Source organism: Sciurus carolinensis, chromosome 2 (genome assembly GCF_902686445.1).
Source record: "Sciurus carolinensis chromosome 2, mSciCar1.2, whole genome shotgun sequence".
In the NCBI taxonomy this organism is placed as follows: domain Eukaryota; kingdom Metazoa; phylum Chordata; class Mammalia; order Rodentia; family Sciuridae; genus Sciurus; species Sciurus carolinensis.
Genome location: NC_062214.1, coordinates 70,542,103 through 70,567,163, shown reverse-complemented (window position 1 = coordinate 70,567,163; position 25,061 = coordinate 70,542,103). Strand labels below are relative to the sequence as shown.

Genomic DNA, 25,061 nt, shown 5'->3' with positions numbered 1-25,061 from the left:
GAGAATCAGCTTTTCCATTTCTGAAAAGTAGGCCACTAGAATTTTGATAGCAATGACATTGAATCTTCAAATTGTTTGTGGGCAGTTCTGCCATCTTAAATTGTCACCTTAAGTCTCCCAGTCCATGAAAACACGATTTTTTCCATTTTGTGTGTGTGTGTTTTTAATTTTTTTCAGCAGTGTCTTAAGAGTTTGCAGTGTACAAGTTTTCTATCTCCTTGATTAAAATTATTGCTGGAATTTTAAAATGATATTATAAGTGAAATTGTTTTCTTAATTTCATTTTTCAATTGTTCACTACTGGTGCATAGAAACATAACCAATGTTCATGTAGTGATCTTGTATCTGGCACTTTTGCTTGTTAGCTCCTGCATACTTGTGTGTGTGGATTATTTGGCAGCCTTCCTTATCATTTTATTTTGAACTTTATCTATATTCCTAAACAATATGTTGTTCAACTTCACCGTCATTTGAACTTAATATAAATGGGATCCCATAGTATATGTCTTTGGTGACTTCTTTGTTCTTCTCTGTTATGTTTTGAGAATCAACTGTATAACAGTTATAGTTTGTTTTCATTGCAGCATGATTTTCTCTTGTGTGAATATAAATATAAAGTACTTATAGATTCTACCACAGCTAGGTACCTAAGTTGCTCTTCATTGGAGCTCTTATGAATGATGCTGCTAAGCATGTGCTCACATGGTTTCTTGATGCACACATGCACACATTTGCTGGGGTAAACTTCAGTGTGGAACTGCTAGGCTATAAGCATGTGCCGGCTCTGCTTTCTGAGACAATGCCAAAAAGGATTCTGTCCTCCTTCAAGTGTGGAGCTCAAAAGCAAATGCCCATTCTGGAGAAAAACTTTTCAGTCTGCCAGAGATAGCTGTGTGATGAGGGACAGGGCTGTGGATGGAGGTCAGACCCAGCTGCCAGGACATGTAGAGGGCTGCAGTTGATAGCTCCCCAAAGACACTATCTCCAAGAGTGCCTAACCCTCCTCAATTTCAGTTTTCCTATCTGTAATACCACGCCAAGGGAGCTCATGATCTTTGTAGGCCACTCCACCTCCCATACACCCTACTTCTCTATTCTGTGGAGCAGCCACAGTGACCAGCATAGTAGAGAAATGAGATCCAACATTCGGCCTTGTTCCTTTCCCCATGGAAAAGTACCTGCCCTGGCCAATTCTCCTCTTTCCACAGAACTGAGTTAAATGTCCTTTCTCTGCCCGCCTCACCCTACCAGAGCCTCTCCAGACTTCCAGAAATACTTGCTCCTTCCCCTGCCTCCTCCCAGCCCACTGTACTCACTTTTATGGGCTCCTGAGGGCTGGCCCACTCAACACACCTGGAGCCAGCAGAGCCCACCATATAAGAGGGCTTCCTGAGTTATAATAGAGGGGACCCTGTGAATGCTGAACTTCTTTCATGACCCAGGCTATAAAGGTCCCACTGAACTTCTGAAGATAACTTTTTTTTTAACATAACTTTCCAATGTTTTAAATGCTGAGTAGTATGTGGGAACATCTGTCTATAAATATATGACTGGCCCAGACCTTGAGTCACTGGTCATTACAGAGCACTTTGGTCAGGACATCCCTAGAGGAACATAGCACACATTAAATCTGTTTGGGATGGCTTACCTCATTCAGCCTCCTCCATACCCAGACTCCCACTGTTTCCCCACAGTCACTCCACCCCAGTTCCTGCCTGCCAGCAGTTCTCCCTGCTGCTCCCAGGATTGGCCCCTTTAGGAGTGTCTGCAATGCCACTTCCTCACCTCTTCCTCACATCAGTCCCAGCCTGATTCTCTGTCTCTTAGACCCCACTATTGTAACTTGACCAATCTGCTAAACAAATGCTGAATAGGACAGGTGCGGATGACTTTATTCATGTAACTAGGCTCCAGCAATCCATTTAAAATGGATGATGACATCATCCTCATAGGACAATACAAGAGTAGGCAAATACAGTCATGTGTGGCTTAACAACAGGACTTGATCTCCCAAATGCACTGCTATACAATTTTGTCCTTGTGTGAACATCATACGGTGTACTTAAACAAACCTAGATGGTATAGCCCACAACACACTAAGGCTACATGACATATATGGGGTTTAGCCTATTTTCCTAGAGCCATGATGAACAAAACAGCATGAATTAAATGAAGCACAAGAAAAAATGATGTAGTAAAGACATGCAGCAAACATGAGAGAGGTGAGACAGGCTGGCAGGACACAGCATGCTGTTTTACAGGAACATTTTTTTTATAAGTACAAAAAGAACACTCTAAAATAATGATTAAAAGCATAGTATAATATTTAAACATTTTATACAACCTGATATTATTAAAATAAATTCTTTATAATTTCATAATGTATGTATGTAATTACATAATTGCATAGTTACAATAAAACAGTTTTTAAGTATTAAAAAAGCGTGGCATAGTAAATACATGAGCCCATTACATAGATGTTTATTATCATTATCAAATATGTGATACATAGTGGTATGTGCTACACTTTTGTACCACTGGCAGTGCAGTAGGTTTGTTTAGACCAGCATCACCACAAACACAAGGAATGCATGATGTTACAATGTTAGGACCACTATGGCTTCTCTAGACAACAGGAATATTTCAGCTCCATTATAATCTTATGGGACATACGTGTGGTCCATCATCTGCTGAAATATTGTTTTATGGAGTGTGATTGTACTTGCCTTGGGAAAACAAACAAAGTATATTAGTTTTTCATTTCTGTGACCAAAATACCTGACAAGGACAACTATAGAAGAAGTTTATTTTGGCTCACAGTTTCAGAGGTTTAGTCCATGCTGGGCCAACTCCTTTGCTCTGGGCCCAAGGTGAGGCAGAACATCATGGTGGAAGTGTGCAGGAGGACTGCTCTGTTCATGGCAACAGGGGAAGAAGAGAGGAAAGGAAAGGGGCTGCAGGGAAGATGCACCTTTCCAGTGTCCACCCCCAGAGACCCACCTCCTCTAGCCACACCCCACCTGCCTACAGTTACCACCCAGTTAGTCCTTTCAAACCAGGATGAACTGTTTATGTTACAGAACACATAATCTAATCATTTCACCCCTGAATATTTCTACATGAACACAAGAGTTTTGGGGGGACACCTAATATTCAAGCCATAATGATAAGATTTATATCTGACATTATTAAGGCTAACAAAGGAGGTGTGAGTTCTGGAGGAAAAGATCTCCATCTCAGCGTGGTGTCTCTGACCCAGGTCTGGGTTGGACTCCTGTCTCCATCAACCCACTGGCCTGCTATTCCTCAGCCATGAACAAGAAACTGAAGACAATGTATTCAGAGTCCACTCAACCTTTAGATTCTGAGTATTTAAACCGAAGCTGAAATCTTACCCTGTTACTTTGTACCAGTAAAGTAAGAAACTTTACTTTCTTATTTAAGAAACTTGAAAACTGTTTACTGAGCACCAATCTCTGCCAGATATTGGACTCTAAGTTTTACACCATTATAAATAATCCTTACAAAAACCATGGAAAATCAGCATAACTATTCCCGTGTTGCTGATAAGGTAATCAAGGCTCAGACAATTAACTTGGTCAAGGTCACAAAGATAAGAAATGGCAAATCTGGGCACTGACTCGAGTATGTTCAAATCCAAAGTCCTCCTCTTGTCATCACACTATTTACTGCATTTTTACTTTCAGGGCCACCTTCAAAGTTTTATCCCAAAGAAATTAAGAGTAAAACTTTCAGGTACAAAACAGACCCCTTCAGAAGATTTTTTTTTTTCCAGACTGTAGCTTTATGTGAGAAATACCATATAAAATCAGGTCAGGAAAGCAAGAACACCTGGTACAGGCACATATGGGAATATACACAGGTGATAAAAAAGGGGAGAACTCTCCATGCAATGGTTCAAAAAAATGCCCACCAGTCTTGCTAAGTTTTATTTTTAAAAAGTTTTGCACAAGAGTAAGTGTGTTTGAATAAGCAGGAGGAAACATCTGAAGGGCACATGCCAAACAGTGATCAGGGGTTCAAAGGGGAAGGAGGAAGAATCACCTTTTAGTGTGAATAATGGCATAGTTGTCCCTTGATATCCTTGGGGAATTGATTCCAGGGCCCTGCTTGGATACCCAAATCTTTGGATGCTCCAGTACCTTACATAAAATGGTGCTGTATTTGCATGACATATTCCCAATACTTTAAATCATCTCTAGTTCCCTTATGATACCTAATATGATGTAAATGATGTGTAAATCATTGCCTTACAGTATTGTTTAGAGGAAAATAACAACAACAAACGTGTACATGTTCAATGCAGATATATTTTTTATTCACATATTTCCAGTCTAAGTTTGGTTGAATTCATGAAATGCAGAACCCACAGATAAAGAGAGCCAACTTATTCCCAGTTCATTCTTCTGAGCACATATGAGTTTGGGGGGGGTTGTTTGTTTGTTTGTCTATTTGTTTTTAGAATAGACTCTATCTTTATTTTCATATTTGATCAATATATACACCCACTTTATTATCAATGAGAAAATATTTCTTGTTAAAGATCCTTAATCTATGGAGGAAGTCATAAATTTAGCAATGAATAAAACATAACAGTGAGGAATGACATGAAAAGATGTAAAGGCAATACTGAAAATCTGTACTCTATAATATACTGAAGTTACTCACAAAGGTTCTTCAAATCAGTTAATCATTTAGAAATGTTCAATGTCTTCAATCATCTTTTTAAAAATTTTTAAAATTTGTTTTAATTGGTCATATGTGACAGTAGAATGCACTGTGGTACATTACATATAACGGAGTATAATTTCTCATTCTTCTGGTTATACATGATGTAGAACCCCACCGGTTGTATAGTTATGTATGTACATAGGGTAATAATGTCTGATTCATTCTACTATCCTTCCTCTCGCCAGACCCTCCCCCCTCCCTTCACTCATGTCTACCTAATCTAAAGTAATTCTATTCTTCCCTAGCACCCCCCTCATTGTGAATTAGCATCCACATATCAAAGAAAAAACACACACATCCCATACCCGTCCACCCCCACCAACCCACAAGCCAGGCACAAGTGGGTCCTCTGCCCTCAGACAGACTGGGTGTCCTCTCAACCACAGGGGCAAGCAGGAGTGCATCCTGGGGTATTTCGAGAGTACCTATTTGATGAAAAGGAGAGATTAGAAGTCCCTAATCAGTTTCTAGTCCTTGGAGAACTAAAGCTTGTCCCAAGCTTGCAGTGAATCTTCCCCTGGGGCATCCAGGGCCTCAGCCCTTCATATCCCAAGTCACTGGCACCTGTGCCTCCTAATATTAGAGAACCCAGGGTGATTCTCAACCCTCACCCACCACCGCTCCTGGAATGTGACATTCAACACAGACCTCCCCACTGTTTTATGTGTAAGTTTGGGGACTCCTTGGTGCCACCATATACACTTACCAAAATATTCTTACATAATTTGAAATGGGAAAAGTTAGTTATACAGTCAAAATCATGACTACGCCCAAAGTTTCAAATTGCCCAGTATGTTGGCATAACATCCCCAAACCTCATCAGAAAGCTACCAGTGAGGAACAAGCTGCTCTCATGATCCAGGAACTGGGAGCTGATTGGAAATGAACTTTCCTGTTGCACAATAATACAAGGTCATAAAACAAACATCATTCTGCCTCCAAATTTTTAATATTGTTTACATCATGGATTTTTTGGCACTAATATTTTTAAATGACATTAAATGGTATTTTCTTGAATATTGAATTTTTGGTCCATAGGTGAGGGCCTCAATCCACTTAACCCTAACCCCATCCCTGGACATCAGCCAAGAAAGTTCAGGAGCTCTGTGGCATTGTGCCACATGGCAACTCCCAAGCACATCTACAATCAGAGTTTTGGTTGGCAGATGCACATTTTCTGTCCCACTATTCTGCCATCAGAGTCCTCTCTTCTGACTCATCCCCCCGACACTATGACTTGAAATTCCTGGAAAGGCCTGGCTTGGAAAGGCCCCAACAGATGTCAGGAACTTAAGCACAGCATGTGCAGTAGATCTCTTGCTGTGTCTTCAAATCCATACAGGGTTTGTTAAAATGCACATTCCTAGGCCCTGGTTCTGAGTCCAAGGTCTGGAGTGGAGCCCAGAGTTCTGCAATTTTTTGTGTATGATGCTAGGGATCAAACCCCAGGTCTCACACATGCTAAGCAAGCACTCTAGCACTGAGCTCCCCACAAGGCCCTGCATTTTTAATTTTCTTAACTTTTAATTGTGGTAAAATACACGATATAAAATTGACTACGTTAGTCATTTTTCATTGTGTAGATTACTAGTGTTAAGTACATTCAAATTATTGTGCCGTATTAAGTTCAAGAATTATTTTCATCTTGTGAACTGAAACTCTGAGCTCCTTAAATAGCAATTGCACATTTCTCCTTCCTGCAGCTGCTGGCAACCACCATTCTACTTTTTGTTGTTATGAATTTGACTCCTCTAGGTATTGCATATAAATAGATTCATACAAGATCTGTCCTTCTGTGACTGACTTACTTTTCTTGGCATAATGTCCTCAAGTTTCATCCATATTGTAGCCTGTGTCAGAATTCCTTCTTTTTTATTTTTTTTTTAAATATTCCCTTGTATGAATATAACACACTGTGTTTATCCATTCGTCCATTAACAGACACTTGGGATTGCTTCCACCCTTTGGCTACTGTGAATAATGCTGCTATGAATACAGGGATACAAATACCTTTTCAAGACCTGTTTATAATTCTTTGGTACGAAACCCAGGAGTGCTTTATTACTGAACTAAGTTCAAAGTTTTTTTTTTTTTAATTTTTTTAAATTTTGAGACAAGTTCTCACTAAGTTGACGAGGGTCTCAGTAAGTTGCTGAGGCTGGCCTAGAACTTGCAATTCTCCTGCCTCAGTCTCCCAAGTTGTTGGGATCACAGGAGTGTGCCACTGTGCCCGAATTTTTAAATTCTTTTGAGCATGTACTCAGTAGAATTGCTAGAGCATATGCCAATTTTATGCTTGATTTTTGAAAAATCACCATACCAGTTTTCACAGTAGCTGTACTATTTTACATTCCCACAAGCAATGAACAAATATTCTGATTTCTCCATATTCTCTCCAACAGTTATTACTTTCTTGCAGTTTTTCCCCTCAGAATAGCTATCCTAATGGGTGTGACACGACATATCTCAATTGTGGTTTTGATTTATATTTCCCTAATGATTATTGAGCATCTTCCCATGAGCTTATTAGCCATTTATATTTCTTCTTTGGAGAAATTTATACTTGAGTTCTTAGCTCATTTTAAAAATCAGGTTGTGTGTTAATCAGCCTGTTACAATAAAAAAACACCTGAGTCAATTAACATACAAAAAGAAAATGATTATTTTGGCTCAGAGTTTTTGAGGGTCCAGTCCATGATTGGTTGGTCCCTTTAGCTTTAGGTCTGTAGCAACACAGCCCAACGTGTGTTTGGCAGGAGTGTGTGGCAGAGCTCACCCACTCACCTAATAGCCAGGAATAAAGAGAAGAGGAAAAGGGCTGTCTCACTAACCCCTACTAGGGCACTCCCTAGAGACCCCACTAGACCCCACCTCTTAAATGTTCCACTACTTCCCCACAGCACCACTATGGGGACCAAACTTCTGACACATGAGCCTTAGGGGTCATTCAAGATCCAAACTATAGCATGTCATTTATTTTTGTTGTTGTCAGGTACTAGAAGTTCTGTATACATTCTGAATACTAATTCCTTACCAGATATATGATTTGCAAATATTTCTCCCATTTCATAGGTTGCCAGATACCTGCATTTTAATAAATTCCCCTTCAGGTTTGTTAGCATAGAATCTGTAGACTCTTTTCTAGAAGTAAGTTTCTAAGGGTCAGGGCCTGCAGAGGAGCAAGGCTCCAGGGGGAGAAGATGCTGACTCCACTCAGCATCTTGGGTCCATTCTGAGAGAGGCAGTAACCCTGACTTGAATGCCCAGAGACGTAGGTCTCTATGGAAAGAGAGGAAACCTCTAAGAATCATGCAGTTTCTAGCACCCAGAAACTAATGACTTCCCCTAATTCCAGGATAAGGCATCCCTGGGCCCCAACCCTATCAAAAGCATGATCCCAAAGTGCAGGGGCCACCCTGGGTGCTATCTTGTGATGGCAGGAGAGGCTGCTCACATCTATAAAGTTCAGTTAGAGTTAGCAGTACCTGCTTGGCTTATTTGTATGTGATCCCATAAATGGGGAACGGAGAAGTCTGGCAGTTTCCTGGAATCAGTCTTCCTCAAATACCAAGGGAAGACTATTTGCATTTGATCAGAGCTAACTAGTAACACCCTGTATTCTAACCAAAAGTTCAATAACTCCATACTCATGGTCAGACCAGCCTGGCAGACAAGAATGACAGGTGCTCTTGGCATCTGGCTAGATACCTTGAGTTAGGACATTATCTTACATGATTGGACTTTGAATCATATAATAAATCCAAAAGCAAATGGGCATGAACTCACATTTTAGATAAAACCCAGATAATTTTTTTAAAAATCTACTGTTTAATTTCGATAAGACTTCATTTTTGTGATTTTTTTCATTGCTCTGAATTAAAACTACTATTTAGCATTAGAAACATATCCTATGATTCCATTATTTGCAGATGTAGATTAAAATATGCATAAGTCCAAGATGATGGACCGAAAACCAGCAGCACTAGTGGAAAATGATAATTTTAATGATGTCACAAATACACTCAGAGTGTAAACTGTAAGGCTGGGCCTCAGAGCTTGTTGCAGTTGGGGAGACCCTGGATTCAGGAGCATCCTCATATTGACAGAGAGTCTCTTGGCACAGTTTATTTCTCCTTCCTATTAAAGCAAGCTATGTTTTTTCTTAGAAAATTAAGAATATAAAATGGATGATGGAGAAATTAAAGAAAAATTCTGCATCCCCTAACCAAAACCACAAGATTAATAAGTTAATGAATTTCCTTCCTTTCTTTTCCTCTTACTCTGTATTCCCTTTAAAAAGAGCAATAACTTCATAACAGTGCTCTTGACAATAATCCAAAAGTGGAAACAACTCAATCAATCATTAATTGGTAAATCCTTGCAATGGATTATTAGTGAGGTATAAAAGAGAATGAAGTTCTGACACATGCTGCAAAATGGACAGAGCTTGAAAGTATTTTGCTAAGTGAAAGAAAGCCAGGCATGAAAGGCCACATATTGAATTATTCTGTTCATTTGAAATATTCAGAAGAGGCAAATCCCTAGGAACAGAAAGGAGATTAGAGATTGCCAGGGGCTGGGTGCAGTATGGGAGGAATAGGAAGTGATTGCTAATGGAAACAGGAGGTTTATTTAGGAGTCATGAAAATGCTCTGGAGTTGATAATGGTGATCGTCACACAATCTTGGGAATATACTAAAAACCACTGAGCTGCACACTTTAAAAGGCGAATTTCGGGCCTTGGGAATTTTATCTCAATTTTTCAAGAGAGAAAGTAAAAAGGAATGTATCCCTTCCTTAGTTCAAAGATTGAGCTGTTTCCAGGACTCCAGTCCAGAAGATTGTCTCAGTGTCCCCAGAGCAGGGCTCCTAGGATAGAAAAGACCTGGAGACCTGGAGGAGGGAAGTACAACGCAGGAGAAGGGTTGTCTGTGACAAGTCTGACGTTTCCTTCAGGCTAACCCTGTCACATTCCTAGGGACTATGAAGGTAAAAAGCACAGGAAATTAGTTCTATCAAGAACTAGGTCATTTGGGTCTCACACCAACCTATAGCCTGTAGGTAAAAGCCAGGGATTAAGACACTCAGCAAGGTGAGGAGCTGCTTTGCCATATGGTACAGAGAGGCTGAATTTGACCTGAAAGTGTCCCTAAGGGGAAAAGCAGGGAGTCTCAGCTATCCCACCCAGAAATGGCCTGCTGGACCCAGGCTGTGACCTCCGAGGGCAGTGGTGGCGAGTAGGCGGGAGGGTGGAGCAGGAAGGAATGATTGTGGGTTTTCATCTTTTGTGCCCATAAGGAAGGGTGGTTTGTGCCAGTGCTTTGACTGGAGAGCTTGTTTAATTCTCTGCAGTGCAGAGTTTCCAAGCATGCAGGTGCTGCCCCAGGTGGGGCCCATAGGTGTCCCCAGGAGCCAGGCAAGGGCAGGTCCCAAAGAGTCATCAGTACAGAGGTGGGGACCCACAGCCACCTGTAGTAGTGGAGGAATGCCACCATGTCTTTCAAGAGAAGCCAGAAACCATGGTCTCCCTCTTGGTTAATAAGGGCAGCTGACTGTACTTTATATACAAGGGTCAAACCAAGCCCATGTGTGGGCCATATGCAGCAGCGGGTGAGAGTTTGAGTCATCTACTCTAAATATACACATGAAACAAGTGGTTTCTTCTGGCTAAACTGGTCCACAAATCAGTCATTTCACTGTGGGGTTTGCTGTTAATTTTGGCTCAAGAAACAGGGCCATTGAATAAACAGTCTTGTCTAGCAAAAAAAACCCAGCTTTTATGTTTAGAAGCCACTTCCCAATGTCCTACCTTCCCAGACCAAAGTCACACCCTGTCTTTACAGCAGACCCCCCATGCCTTGCCCTTGTCCCTGCTCCAAACTTCTTAAGTGTGTCCCCTGCTGCCTCCTGTCTCTCCTGCATTCTTAATGGGTTCACCTCATGCGTATGTAAATACATTCTAGAAGTTCAGATTGTTGAATCCCTCCCATGACCCCTCATGCCCCTGCCTCCCCCCACTACCTGTTTCTCAGCTCTCTTCACAGGAAAGCTTTTCACAGAGTGACATTTGATGTCTGTACTTCCTTAGTCCTTTCATTCTAAATCTATGAAAATCCAGAGAATGATGACAACATGTATCTGGACCACCATCCAGATTATACAAAAGATAACTTGGATGGTCGTAGCACATATCCAACTTTCCTACCACTTCCTGAGGCTCATCACGGACCGGTGGTACTCAGCAGTGGGGTCATTTAATGATAACCAAGATTCCCATTTAATTCTAGTACTTCCCAAATACTGTATGATCCCAGCTGAGGCTTAAAGGTATTTCTGTTTCAGAAATGAGAAAAATCATAGCTCAGAGGACTTGAGAGATGTGGTGGTGATGCTGGTGTTCTGTTCCCAGTGCAACCTCCGCTGTACCTTCATTCAGGAGGATAGACATCACAACTGGGATGAACACCCTCATGGGTAGATTTTAATCCCCAATACAAAGCATTCCCATCATCTCTCACTAAGTCATTCAAAATGACCATTACTAGTGGATAAAAATATTTCACAGGATTGGACATACCTCTCCTGGATTTCTCCAGGATTGGACATAAGGGAGAGGGGTCTAAAGGGGTTCATAAATGAACCACAGGAGGCCCTGCCCTCCTTTCATTTCACAAGGACATGTTTTGCAAGAAGAAGATGTATGATGCTTACAAGCTTTCACCTGCGGTGGGCCATTGTCACTCTAGATCTTGTGTGACTAACTTCTGAGAAGTTGGGGAGTATCAGTTAAACAATTCTGTGACTCTTGGTTACAACCTTGGCATTTACTCAGCACTGGAGTGTAACTAGAGGGGAAGACGGAATGTTTTACTAAGGGGGCCCTCCACCCATTGCCTTTCATTCAACCGTAGCCTCTGAGCAGCATTCAGGAGCTGCGCTCTTCCCCATGTGAGCAAAGACTCTTTGGGTCACCTGGGGTTAGCTCCCTTCTGCTGTGTATGCTCTGCAGGCAGGTGTGAGCTCTAGGGATAAGACTGCTATAAGCAGTGTAAGGGCTGAGAAGCATGGCATTGCTCCGTCAGACTATTAATTCAGTAAATCATTGAAAGGCATCTAGTAGGCTGGGGTTGTGGCTCTGTAGTAGAGTGCTTGCCTAGCATGTGCAAGGCCCAAGGGTCCATCCCCAGCGCTGCAAAAAAAAAAAAAAAAAAGAGTAGAGTATGGACTGTTCACCAGGAATTCCTGGAGGCACTGGTAATATGGCAGATCACTGATGACGGGAGAGGTGTGTGAAGGACAAGGAAACAGGAACCTGGGGTAAGATAAAGAGTCAAGAGAGCCTGCCTGAAGAAAGAACAATTTGAACATAGGCTGGAACAAGGAGAGGGCATGATTTGTATGTCTTGCTTCCCAAAAGAGAGTCCACAGGCAAAGAAAGGCCCCCATCCCTCTTGTTTATTTTCAGAAAGTTCTAGAACATTTCTGGAGACTCAGTAGTAACATGTAGTATTGAACCAAAGATACTCTCCTCAACTAAGGTTTAAAAAATAACAAAGGTTAATATTAAAGCAAAGCACTTCTCCCCCTCAGGGAAAGTATGTTGGTCACATGCTAGCACTTCTATTGGAGTGGGAGCGGGGAGGATTATCAGTGAAGCCGAAGGGCTGTAGATGCCAGCTGCACTTGCCCAGGGTCACAAGCAATGTGGCGCTCTGCACCCTGAAAAGCTCTCCTTTTCAGAGTTGGAAGGGCAAAACGTAAGGCCAAGGTTCTGCTGAGAGGTCACAGACAGGCTGCGCAGGCAAGATAAGGAGGAGACAGGGACACCTTTCTTATGATGGAGGTATTTCAACGTCCTCCGTGACAGAACAAACACAGTAATAAAAGCCAAGGGTACAGTACTGCTACTGGAGCTTCTTTGTCCATTTTGTGGTGCAAACCCTAGAGGACAAGAGGCATTTGTTCCTTTTGATCACATGGAACCCGAACCTAGGAGCTCAGGGGCAAGACAGGTTTTTGATTTACCAGTGTTGACACGGGTTTCCTTGGCCATGCCCCGTGCTGTTTGTTACCTTATCCTAGGGTGACTGAAAAGAGAGGGAAGAGTCCACAGGGCAGGATCATAGGGCAGGGCCAAGAAGGCAGACCCAGAGAGAGAACAGGGGGTGAGAGATTGAGCAGGCTTGACTGAGGAGAGGCACCAACCATTAGGGAATACAGGATGGCGCAGGGATGGGGCCGGCCGTGGTCTTGTCTCTACAGCCTCTGTTCCAGATCCTTTGTCTTTCCTGTCTTTCACTGTCTCACGTTTTTGAAGGGTACAGGTCAGGTATTTTACAGGCTCTCTCTCAGTTTGGGTGGTCTGATGTGTCCTGATCAGATTTCGGTTATGCACTTTTACTCTTCTCAGTACATTTCATCAGAAGCCTCGTGGATTTTGTTCCAATACTGGTGATTCACTTTATCTTTTAGGTGCTGTTCACCAGATTTCTCTACTGTCAAGTTACTAACTTCCTCTTTGTAATTAATAAATACTCTCATGTGAGAGCAAGCTTTGACTTTCTGAGTCTTACTTATTTCATTTAGCATAATTCTCTTCATTTTTCTGCAAATGACATAATTTCATTCTTTTTAATAGCTAAATAAAACTCCATATGTATATATACCACATTTTCTTTATTCATTCCTCTATTGACAGACACCTAGGCTATTTCCGTAATTCAGCTATTGTGAACTGCACTGCTATAGACATGGGTATGCATGTATCACTATAGTATGCTGACTTCACAGACATTTTATCTTCTGTCTCTATGGCAGAGTAACCTACTCACAGGAGTTTGATATTTATTTAGAATTCTTATTGTCTTTAGTTGGTATACAATTCAAACAGTGTGACCCCTATGTTTTTATAAACAAACACAAGTATGCTATCCCAGCCTCTCTGGGAAGTGAGGCATGAAATGCAAAAGGGAAACACATATTTTCCTTTCAGTCAGAGAATGCTCTGCTTTGCTATTTGACCTGGGCTGCTCTTACATTCCACATGAGACTAGGAGGAGGACTTCTAGGGCTCACTTCTCTGTGCTTTGTCCTCTGAGCAGATGCTTTCCTCTTGTTAGCACAAACGTTTCAACCCTGGGACCAATGACGTACTGTTCAAGCAGTCATTATCTGGAGGGAAAAAGTGAACAGTGTTGCTTTTTGAAGGTCCCTGGATAAAGTCCAGGTCCCTGGAATATTATAATCATTACAGGTTACCAGATATTTCTGGGATCCCCCAGAATGGCTCAGTTTGGGAGGGACCTGAAGTTCTACCTATAGAGCTTAAAATGAGGCAAGGACTCATGTGAAGCAACAGATACAGTATCAGGTCATTGACCTAACTCATGTCAGGGGGCCCTCTGTGACACTGGGTTGTCACTGCAGTCCTCCAGAGAGGCAGCCTCCAAAGAGGGAATCCCCAGATCGGCAGCACTCCCCTGTGGATGGGGGCAGCAGGAAGACAGCACTGAGGCTGTTCCCACTAGACACCTTAGGTCATACCCTGGCCTCAGGTCATACTGGGATGCTGCCCAGGGAGACTGTAGGCAAGTTACCAAGGACATCAGGGTGTGCTGGCCATGGATTTTCTAAGATCTGACTCAGGATTTTTATGCTAACCATCTCCATTTCCAAGTGACTGCCAAGTAGCTCCCTTACTGTCCCCAGAGACATGCACACAGACACACATACCAGACACATACGCATACCACACACGTCATACGCAAACCACACACGTCATACGCAAACCACACAATACATTGTAGACATACCACGTACATAACACAAACCACACACTCACACACATCACATAAACACACAACACATATCACACACACACACACCACACGTGCACAACGCACACACAAACACACACCACACACATAAACACCCACTCACATAAACACCCATCACACATCAGCATACACACATTCATTCACCAAGCATACATCATACATACACACACACAGGCACAAATACATCACACAACACACAGGCCACAAACACACAAAAACCACAAGTGCACTCTGAGCCTGCCTCCCACCCTCCTCTGCCAGGGACTTCTTGGCTCCTGCATCCCTGCAAGCTGGTACACACTGCCCTATCTGGGAAGGCTCTTCCCCCTCTCTCTACCTACTGACTCCCACAGTCCTGGGAGACAAGAATGACAGAGCCCTTCTGATGCAGAGCCCATTGCTTCCCTTCTCTGATCTTCCTCCTCCACTTGAGGGTGTTTCTGACACTGAGGTTAAGATGACACACACAATAAAGCCGGCAGGGGCCGCTGTGGCATCCAGCATGGGTGCGGCCACTGTGGGGAGTTTTCTACTGCCTCACTCTGCTCTAGGACCTGGCCCCGGCTCTCCTGCCCCTTCAGCTTGGTGTCTCCACCCTTCATTTGCCATTTCCAGATGGTGAACAACATTTGCCCTGTGGTTCATGTCCTCAGAAGTCCCCACGGCACCTTACCAAAAAATATCTTCAACAGATATGGGTGCTTAGGTTCAGCAAATGGAAACCATAAATACATGTTCCAAGTCATATTACTAATGAGGTTTGTATCCACCTTGATTGGAGGTGACTATTTAGATATATTGCTGTTAATGTCACATTAATTTTATAAAAGTAAAATAATGAACTCTGTTGATAGCTTGCTTGTGGATTTATCAGTCTAATTTCTATTTTTTTTTCTCTTTCAGGGCCAGAAAGCTTGGATAGAGAAAACCTTTTGCAAAAGAGAGTGTATCTTTGTAATTCCCAGCACCAAAGACCCAAACAGGTAAGTTGGAAGCTATAATTAAGACGTTATCCCAGTATGGGAATGTCAGCTATTCTTGTAGTATTTGGGGGAGGGGAGGAGATGAATCAAGTAGGGTGACCAGGATCTAGTCCCCACATGAGTCACTAACAAGGCAGTCATTGAGCTAATAAGCTCCTAAGATAAGCTAAGATAAAAAAGATTAGAAAAGAGTGTCTATCTGTCACTTGCTGTAATGTGAACTCTCAAAATCAGATGGACCCACACTGTTCCTCTTACCCTTAATGAAATCAAGAACTTGAGAGCTTTGGACAGATGTCCAGGGTCTCTTCTGTTTCCTCAATAATTTCATAATTTAGATAAAAAGGAATTTCTATCACAGGAAAATCTGGGTGGTTAAGGTAATTAGATACAATTTTATTAAAGGGTTTAACTTGCATACAAATATCAAACAATTTCATTCACCTACATGAAATTGTATCAAGTATTAGCTGAAGAAAAGGCCTTCTCAAGTTATGCAAGAAATCAAAGATGAACACAAATGGTATGCCTTTACGCCATGTACAAACAGAGAAACAACATGTATCCCATTTGTGTACAATAATAAAAATAAATTTAAAAAAATTAAAAAAAAAAGAAAGGTTTCTGAGCCTAAGAGGTTGTCTCCTAGGTTCTGAAGTTGAACCAACACCTGACATAAGACTTGTATTAATCAGGAAAACATCTCAATGAATAAAAGTAGTTCCTCTCACTAAAAAAAAAAAAAAAAGAAAGAAAGAAATCAAAGATGAATTTAGCTAAAACATCTTATCTCTGAGGGAAAAACTTATGAGGCAGAGTTTAGGGGCTAGGAGAAATGATTTATCCATATATTCACCATGAAATCCACCCACTGCACTGATTCAGAAGTACACAGACTCTTAGAGATTACCCACATCAAATTTACACTTGCAATCACAGTACCCCCAAACCCCCAAGATCCCCTGCCCCACACACCACCCTGCATCTTCCTCTCTGCTTGAACCCCTGTGATTGTCCCCCAAGATATAAATGCCACTATGGGACAATGCCAGCGATCACACAAGTCTTCCCTTCATTGTTCCTCTTTATTTTGTGGCACCCAGGCTCTCCTTGATAGAAAATTTACATACTGGCCTTTATTAGCACCTGCCAGCATGACAACCTGCCACACGGCCAAGTGGCCAGGCAGCAGAAGAGGCAGAAGAGCTTCAGTGCTCACACATAGGTCTCCTCTGTGAGCTCTGTGTATTCTCTAGCATAGACTCCTAAAAGCTAGAATTATGAGAATATCATGCTAAGTGAAATAAGCCAAACCCAAAAAAACCAAAGACCAAATGTTTTTTCTGACAAGCAGATTCTGATCCATATGGAGGGTGGGAGTAGGAAAGAATGGAGGAAGTATGGATTGGGCAGAGGGGAGGGAGGGGAGTGGAGGGAAGGATAGTGAGAATGAGACCCTATATACATGTATGATTATACTACCAGTGTGACTCTGCACACTGGTAGGAATGAGAAGTTGTGCCCCACTTGTGTAAAATGTGTCAAAATGCATTCTACTGCCATGTATAACTAATTAGACCAATTTTCTTTAAAAAAAAAAAAAAAAAAAAAAAAAAAAAAAAACTAGTTAAAGGCCCTGTGAGTTGTCTCAAAGGCAAACAGTCAAGGAAAAAATACCTATTCATGGAAATCTACTAAAGTTCAGTAGAAGTCTATGGAATTTAATCAAAGAGAACTTCCCCCAATCCCAGCTCAGCAAGTCGGAGGCTCCCTCCGCACCACTCTACTGAAGCCTAGAACACAGGACACCCTCTCCCCTCAACTCCCAGCCAGAAACTGTTGGTCCAGGGACCCTGTCCTCAGCTACCTATTGCTGAGGCTAAGTCCTGGGTAACAGGACTGCAGTTGACAAATGAGAGCTCCCTTCCATCCAGACCCTTTATAGGAGCAGCAGTCAGAGAAAAATAGGAATAATTATACTGATTTCAGAAAAGATAGACATTAAGGCAAAAAATGTTACTAGGAATAAAAAGGATTTTTTTTTTCTTTTGGTACCAGTGATTGAACCCAGGGGCATTTAATCACTGAGCCACATCTGCAGTACTTTTTAAATATTTTATTTAGAGATAGGGTCTAGCTAAGTTGCTTTGGGCCTCTCTAAGTTGCTGAGGCTGGCTTTGAACTTGCAATCCTCCTGCCTCAGGCATGTGCCAAGAGGACATGCCAAGGGGTCAACCCACTAAGAAGTCATATGACAATTATAGACATATATGTGCCTAATAACAGTGTACCAAAAGACATGAAGCAAAATTGACAGAAATAAAGGCAGATAAAAGCGATTCAACAATAATGGAGACTGCGAAATCCCTTTTTCAATAACAAAACACTTGCAAGATCAACAAGGGAATACAAGACTTGAGCAACACTATATATAAAGCAGCTAGACTTAACATACATCCATAGAACATGATACCCCAAAACAGAACCCACATTCTTCTCACGCGCATGTGGGAAGATGCTCTAAGATATTTTCCAAAATATATGTTTATGTTTGCTCATAAAGCAATCTCAGTAAACTTAAAAGGATAGAAATAATACAAAATATGTTCTTCAACCACAGTGAAATTGGAAAGAAGAAACCAATAAGAAGGAAAAAAATTGGGAAACTCATAAATATGTGCAAATTAAAACCACACACTCCTAAATAACCAAATGGCTCAAAGGAAAAATAAAAAGTGAAATAATGAAAATGACACAAGATAACAAAACCTAGGGGATGCAGCTAAAACAGTGCTGAGAGGAAAATGTCTACCCGTAAATACCTGTATTAAGAAAGGAGAAAGGTTCTAAATAAATAACCTGACTTTTCACCACAAGACTCTGGGAACATGAATGTAAACTAAGCCTAAAGCAAGAAGAAGGAAAAATTCATGCTGAAAGTGGACTTTACTAAAAAGAGATACTAGAATAGATATTCTGTTCTACTCTGTTCTGTTCTATCCTATTCTCTGTTCTCCACACTGAAGAACAGAGAATTTTTGATAGAGAAAATCAGTCACATCCAAAGCTATTCTTGGAAAGAATCAACTGAACTTACACACATTTAGCTAGATTGATGAAGAAGACAAGAAGGAAGACTGAGGTGATTTGAATGAGAAGTGGAAGATTAGACATCACTACAAACTTTATGTAAATAAAAATGTGTATAAGCAATATTATCATTTGTACACCCACAAATTGGATCATTTAGTTGAAATACACAAATTCCTTAAAAGGCACAAACTACCAAAACTAACACAAGAAGAAATACACAATCTGAATAAACTTATAATAAGTAGATAGGATTAGTAATTTTTTAAAAAACTACCCTCTGGTAGTTTACTAATAATCAAGAAAGCACAGGTCTAGATGGCTTCTCTGCTGAATTCTAAAAAGCATTGAAGGAAGAATTAATGTCAATTCTTCACAAACTCTTCCAAAAATAAAAATGAGGGTACACTTTCCACCTAGTTCTGTGAGACCAATATGATACCAAAAGTACAAAACATTATTGAAAAAAATTAATGGAGACTTAAGTAGTTGGGGAAACAAAACAAATTCACAGATTGGAAGATGTATCATTAAAATGGCAATACTCTCTAAATGATATACAGTTTTAACTCAATCCGCTTTAGAATCTCTACTAATTTCTTTGTAGAAACTGACAATCTGAGTGTAAGGTTCACATATAAATGTAAAGAACCCAGAATAATGAAAACAACTTTAATATATATGACATATATATTATGTGATAAAAAATATAGCCAGGCACAGTGGTGTATGCCTGTAATCTCAGCAACTTGGGAGGCTGAGGCAGGAGGATCTCCAGTTCAAAGCCAACCTCAGCAGATTAGTCAGGTACTTGGAAACTCAGCAAGATCCTGTCTCTAAATGAAATATAAAAAAGGTCTGGGGACATGGCTCAGTGGTTACGGGCCGGTTGGTTCAATCCCTGGTATAAAAAAAAAAAAAAAAAAGAAGATATACACACACACACACACACACACACACACACACACACACATACACACACATATATATATATAATACATATATATAAAAAGATCTATATATATACATATATACTTTGTTATATATATCACATGTGTGTGCACACACATATGTAAGGTTTTTATATCCAAGACATACAAAGAATTCTTACAATTCACTGATAAAATGGGTAAATAACCCAAGTTTTTAAGTGGCAAAGACTCTGAATAGACATTTCTCTAAGGAAGATATTCAGATAACCAAAAAATATATGAGATGCTTAACATTATTCATGAGGGAAATGCAAATCAAACAACAATGAAATACTATTTCACACCTGGCAAGATGCTAGAATCAAAATATCAAATAATAAATAGTGCTGGAGAGGGTGTGAAGAAATCAGAACCCTCATACACTGCTAGTGAATATACACAGTGGTGCAGGCCCTTTTAACCTGTGTGGTGGTTCTTCAAATGGTTAAACATAATGGAACCATATGACCCAGTATTGCCATTCCTTGTAGAAAAAAAAAAAAAAACATGTCCCTACAAAAACCTCTATATAAATGTTCATAGCAACATTATTGATAATAGTCAAAATGTTAAAACAACTCAAATATCCCTCAAAGGATGAGTAAATAAAAAGTTTACCCATCTATCTATTGGAATAGTATTCAACCAACAAAGGGGATAGAGTATTGATATGTGCTTCAACATGGATAAAACTTGAAAGCATAATAAGTCAAAGAAGCCCTCTCTCCACACAGACCTCATCTCATATGATTCCACTTATATGAAATGTGTAGAAATCTGCAGAGATAGATGTAGGGAAATCTACAAAGACAGAAAGTAGATTTGTGATTGACGATGTCTGTGGGAGGGGAGTTCATGTGTAAATGGAGATAGAAGGCAGATGTTCAAGTGGAAGGGTGATTTTCAAAATATACAGTTTCTGAGGTGCTGAAAATGCTCTAAAATTGCCTGTGGTGATGACCACACAGATCCATCAATACTAAAAACCATTAAATTGTACCCTTTAAATGAGCAGATTGTGTGATATATGAATTATACATCAATAAAGCTTTATTTTGCTGGGCATAGTGATGCATGCCTGTAATCCTAGCAATTTGGGAGGTTGATGCAGGAGTATTGCAAGTTCAAGGTTAACCTGGACAACTTAATGAGGTCCTGTGTCAAAAAATAAAAAGGGATAGGGATGTGTCTCAGTGGTAGAGTGACCTTGGGTTTAATCCCCAGTACCCCCTGACACGCACACAAATAAAGTTTAGAAGGAAGGAAGCAGTGGGAAATGGGGAGAAGGGAGGAAAAGAGGGAAGGTAAGAGGGAGGGAGGAAAGGAGGAAGGTGAGGGAAAGGAGGAAAGAGACAGGGAGGGAGGGAGAAAGGGAGGAACAGAAAGAAAGAAAACCTGGAGTGGTGGCTCATGCCACTAATGAATTACCCAGAAGGACAGGAAGAAAATGCCAAGGCTGCCAAGAAGTACAGAGTGCACATGCACACACTCACACATATAACCCAATAAAGACATCCTTTCTAGTCCCAAGCCAACTCCTCCCGAGATCTTCCATTTCCCTGGCTCTTCCACCCACTTGCTGGTGTACATGACTGCCCACAGGATGCTCCTCAACCCACAAGACCTCCCTTCCCTTCTTTCCCATGTCACTTACCCCCTGGGTCCCATCTCCAGCAAGACATCAATCCAGGCTACTGCTTGGAATTCTGTTTTTCCAAGCAAATATTTCAAGTTTTGGTGGACCTAGTCCACATTAATATGTTGCAGCCAAAAGTGGCTGAGTGACAAAGAAAACCCTAAGCTAGGGTGCTAGGAAAGGAAGCTGGCACAAGAACAAGGATCCTGCTCCAAGAAGGCTGGAAGAAAGAACACCATGAGAGCACACAAGGCTGGCTGACTTATGGGGAGATGCTATAGAATGAGATCCCTGAAGCCACGGTAGGTTATGACCCAATGGTCAGCTGCTCAGAGCAGGAAAAGACATACTGGTATACTGGTACTTATTGAGATACTTCGAATATTACTGGGCAGAGAAATGCTTTATTAAGTTCTGGAAGGTTAATCCTATGTTCAGAGGGTATGACTGCATATGTCACAGAATATTCAGTAATGTTCAGAATGTTTAGCTCATATGAGTGTCACTAAGACATCAAAAGATTTAAAATATGTCCAGTAAGGAAGGGCAGTCATCCAATATGTTTAAAATAGACTAGTATGTGAATAGATAAGCACGGTTTATCTATTCAGATAAGCACCTCTGATTGGGCCCAACCCACCTATTCAGGTTAATTTACCTTTGTTAACAGAAGGGAAAGGAGAAAAATGTTTTTGAAAGACTGGTTTACCCAATGTGGTGGTGCAATTCTATAATCCCAGTGACTTGGAAAGATAACAAGTTGGAGGCCAGCCCTGGTCCACTTAGCAAGACCTTGTCTCAAAATAAAAAATAAAAAGGAGTTCAGCAATAGAGTGACCCCGAGTACAATCACCAGTAATGGGGCAGGGGCAGAAATAACAACAAGTAAAAGACCTTTCTTTGCCTTTTTTTCAGGTGTTGCTGTGGTCAACTCATCAATCAGCATATTCCCCCTCTGCCAGGTGTAACACCCAGCAAAGATGGAGAGGAAAACAAACAGGTGGAGACTCAGCCAGAAAAATGGTCTGTCAGCAAACACACCCAGAGCTACCCAACAGATTCCTACGGGATTCTTGAATTTCAGGGTGGCGGATATTTTAATAAAGCCATGGTAAGAGGGGCATTTGGACATGGTGCCATGGGAACCACAGCTTTCATCAGAGACCTGTTTCCCAGCCCCCAGCTACAGGTCCCTTCATGGGTTGTGACTCAGTTCCTCCTAGATATTTTGCTGCAAAGCCCAGGAATATATCTGTGCCTATGGATTTTTTTTACCATGAGACTTAGAAACTGGATATTATTGTAAAGAACATGCAATATCTCAGAAATCCATACCAAACCTCTGAACTCAAAAAACATGCTCTGGGTCATCCCTGAAACCACATTCCATTGCTCCATCTTCAGTGACGAGAAATTTCTCTCTCTTTCTCTTTTTTTTTTTAATTACTGTGAACCCCCTTAGATGTGTTTGGAGTTCCTGGAAATATTTTCCTCTGAAGTTCATCCACAGTTTTTCTGGACCTGTACTCAGTTGGTATGAGAAGGATCAAAGTCTCTTAAATTTGCACATACACAGGATGCCCTCTAACTTTCTGATAAGCCCTGCAAAGAGGGAAGGCTTCAGCACTGTAGTCCCATTCAGCTAATTCTGTGCACCCCCACCCCCACCACCATACCATTCTCTATACTGGTAATTGAACCTGTGGATGCTCTGCCACTGAGCTACATTCCCACCAAACCCTACCCCCCACTCTTTTTTGGAAAGTCTCACTCACTAAATAGCCAAGGCTGGTCTGAAATTTGAGATCATCCTGCCTCAGTCCCCAAATTAGCTGAGATTACAGGCACGTGTCACCTTGCAGCTAATGTGGAATAATACTCCCATGTGCCCAGTCAGATCATTTTTGAAATTTCATTTTCTTTCACTAGTCTGAAATCATCACTCAAATAAAATTCAGATGTATTTCAAATACCACAGTCCATGGTCTTCTGGATTGGGGGGCACTCTACATATTAGCAAGACATGAAGAAGCAGCTCATAAGGACTAAGGTCTCTGATCATTAACTTCTTCACCTTGAGGAGAAGGTCAGGTTCAAATGTGGGACCAAGCTCTCCTTTCCCACTCCCTCAACCATATCCTTGTCCAACTTCTTGGATCATTGTTCTAGCTAAGCTAGCTTTAGAATTGATTCTTCAAGGTTACTATTGCCAGATAAAGTACAGGATACTCAGATTAAATTTCAGACAAGCAACAGATTATTGCTATTAATATTGTTTTGTATTGGGGATTAAACTCAGGGGCACTCAAACACTGAACCACATCTCCAGCCCTATTTTGTACTTCTATTTATAGACATGGTCTCACTGAGTTGCTTAGCACCTCACCATTGATGAGGCTGGTTAATTTATAAACAACAGAAATTTATTGCTCACAGTCCTAGAGGCTAAGAAGCCCAGGATCAAGGTACCAGCAGGTTTAGTGTCTAGTAAATTCTCACCCTCTGCTTCATAGATACTCACAAGGCAGAAGGGGTGAACAAATTCCCTTGAACCTATTGTCACTATTATTTAGCCTTTGGGAGGTGACTTAATCATCTCCTGTAAGTTCATCTCTTAATACTTGCATTGGGGATGAGGTTTCAATATATGCATGTTGGAGGAAGACATACATTTGGACCGCCATATTGGGTATCCTGTATTTTTATTTGTTAAACGTGACAACACCTCCCAAAGTTACCTTTAGTCACTTGGCTACAGACTCACACAGAGGACCCTGAGACACTGAGAGAGAGACAAGGCAGACAACTCTTACTTGGACATGAGCAATAATCCTGCACCTGCATCCCCTCTGACACAAGAAGCAAAACTAAGAACAGGTGCTGAGCATCACACACTCTTTTACAGTATATCCGTGTATCCTATGACACCAAGCCAGATTCCCTGCTTCATCTCATGGTGAAAGATTGGCAGCTGGAACTCCCCAAGCTCTTAATATCCGTGCATGGTGGTCTCCAGAACTTTGAGATGCAGCCCAAGCTGAAGCAGGTGTTTGGGAAAGGTCTGATCAAGGCCGCCATGACCACAGGGGCCTGGATCTTCACAGGGGGCGTCAGCACTGGTAAGAGCAGGCCCTTCCCTCACTGTAAATGTACACACCCAGAACTCACTGTGGTCCCCAAAGAGCTTCCTAGTAATAATGGTCAGAAAACAAAATATGTTGCATCCTGATGCTAAGTATGACAAAAGTGAAGTCTTTATTCAATAGGTTTTAAAAATTTTTTGGTATGATGCATTTTATTTAAACAGCAAATGTAATAATTGTCTTAGTTAACTTTTCATCACTATAATGAATAACTGAAATAATCAACTGAAAAAGAGAAAAGGTTTATTTTGGTTCACAGTTTTAGACATTTTAGTCCACAATCGGTTGGCCCCATTGTTTTGGTCCCATGGTAGCACATCACTGCGGGAATACATGGTGGAACAAAACATCATGACCAGAAACAAAAAAAAGGAGAAGAAGAGACTAGAGTCCTGCAATTCCCCTTAAGGGCACATCCTTAATGGCCTCAAGACTATACACTAGGCCCCACCTCTTAAAGTTCCCACCACTTTCCATTAGTGCCCAGCCATAGGCCAAGCCTTCAACACATGGGTCTTTGGGGATGTTCAAGACCCAAATCATGCAATAATAATAGTAGCAATAGTAAATATCTCTGGATCATCTACTATGCACATTTCCTTGAACTGAGCCCTGGACAAGCATCATCCTCAATTAGCCTGTTAAAAAAT

The 25,061-nt window shown here is 41.2% G+C and overlaps 1 protein-coding gene across 1 annotated transcript in view; it reads left to right on the top strand.

Moving 5' to 3' along the window:
* Positions 1 to 25,061, top strand: part of Trpm1 (transient receptor potential cation channel subfamily M member 1) — a 107,578-nt gene that overhangs the window by 18,753 nt on the left and 63,764 nt on the right. The window contains exons 2-4 of the mRNA XM_047540651.1: positions 15,492 to 15,571; positions 22,184 to 22,379; positions 24,174 to 24,387. Of these exons, the coding sequence (XP_047396607.1) occupies positions 22,377 to 22,379; positions 24,174 to 24,387 (217 nt within the window). The 5' untranslated portion in view covers positions 15,492 to 15,571; positions 22,184 to 22,376. The remainder of the gene's footprint in view (positions 1 to 15,491; positions 15,572 to 22,183; positions 22,380 to 24,173; positions 24,388 to 25,061) is intronic.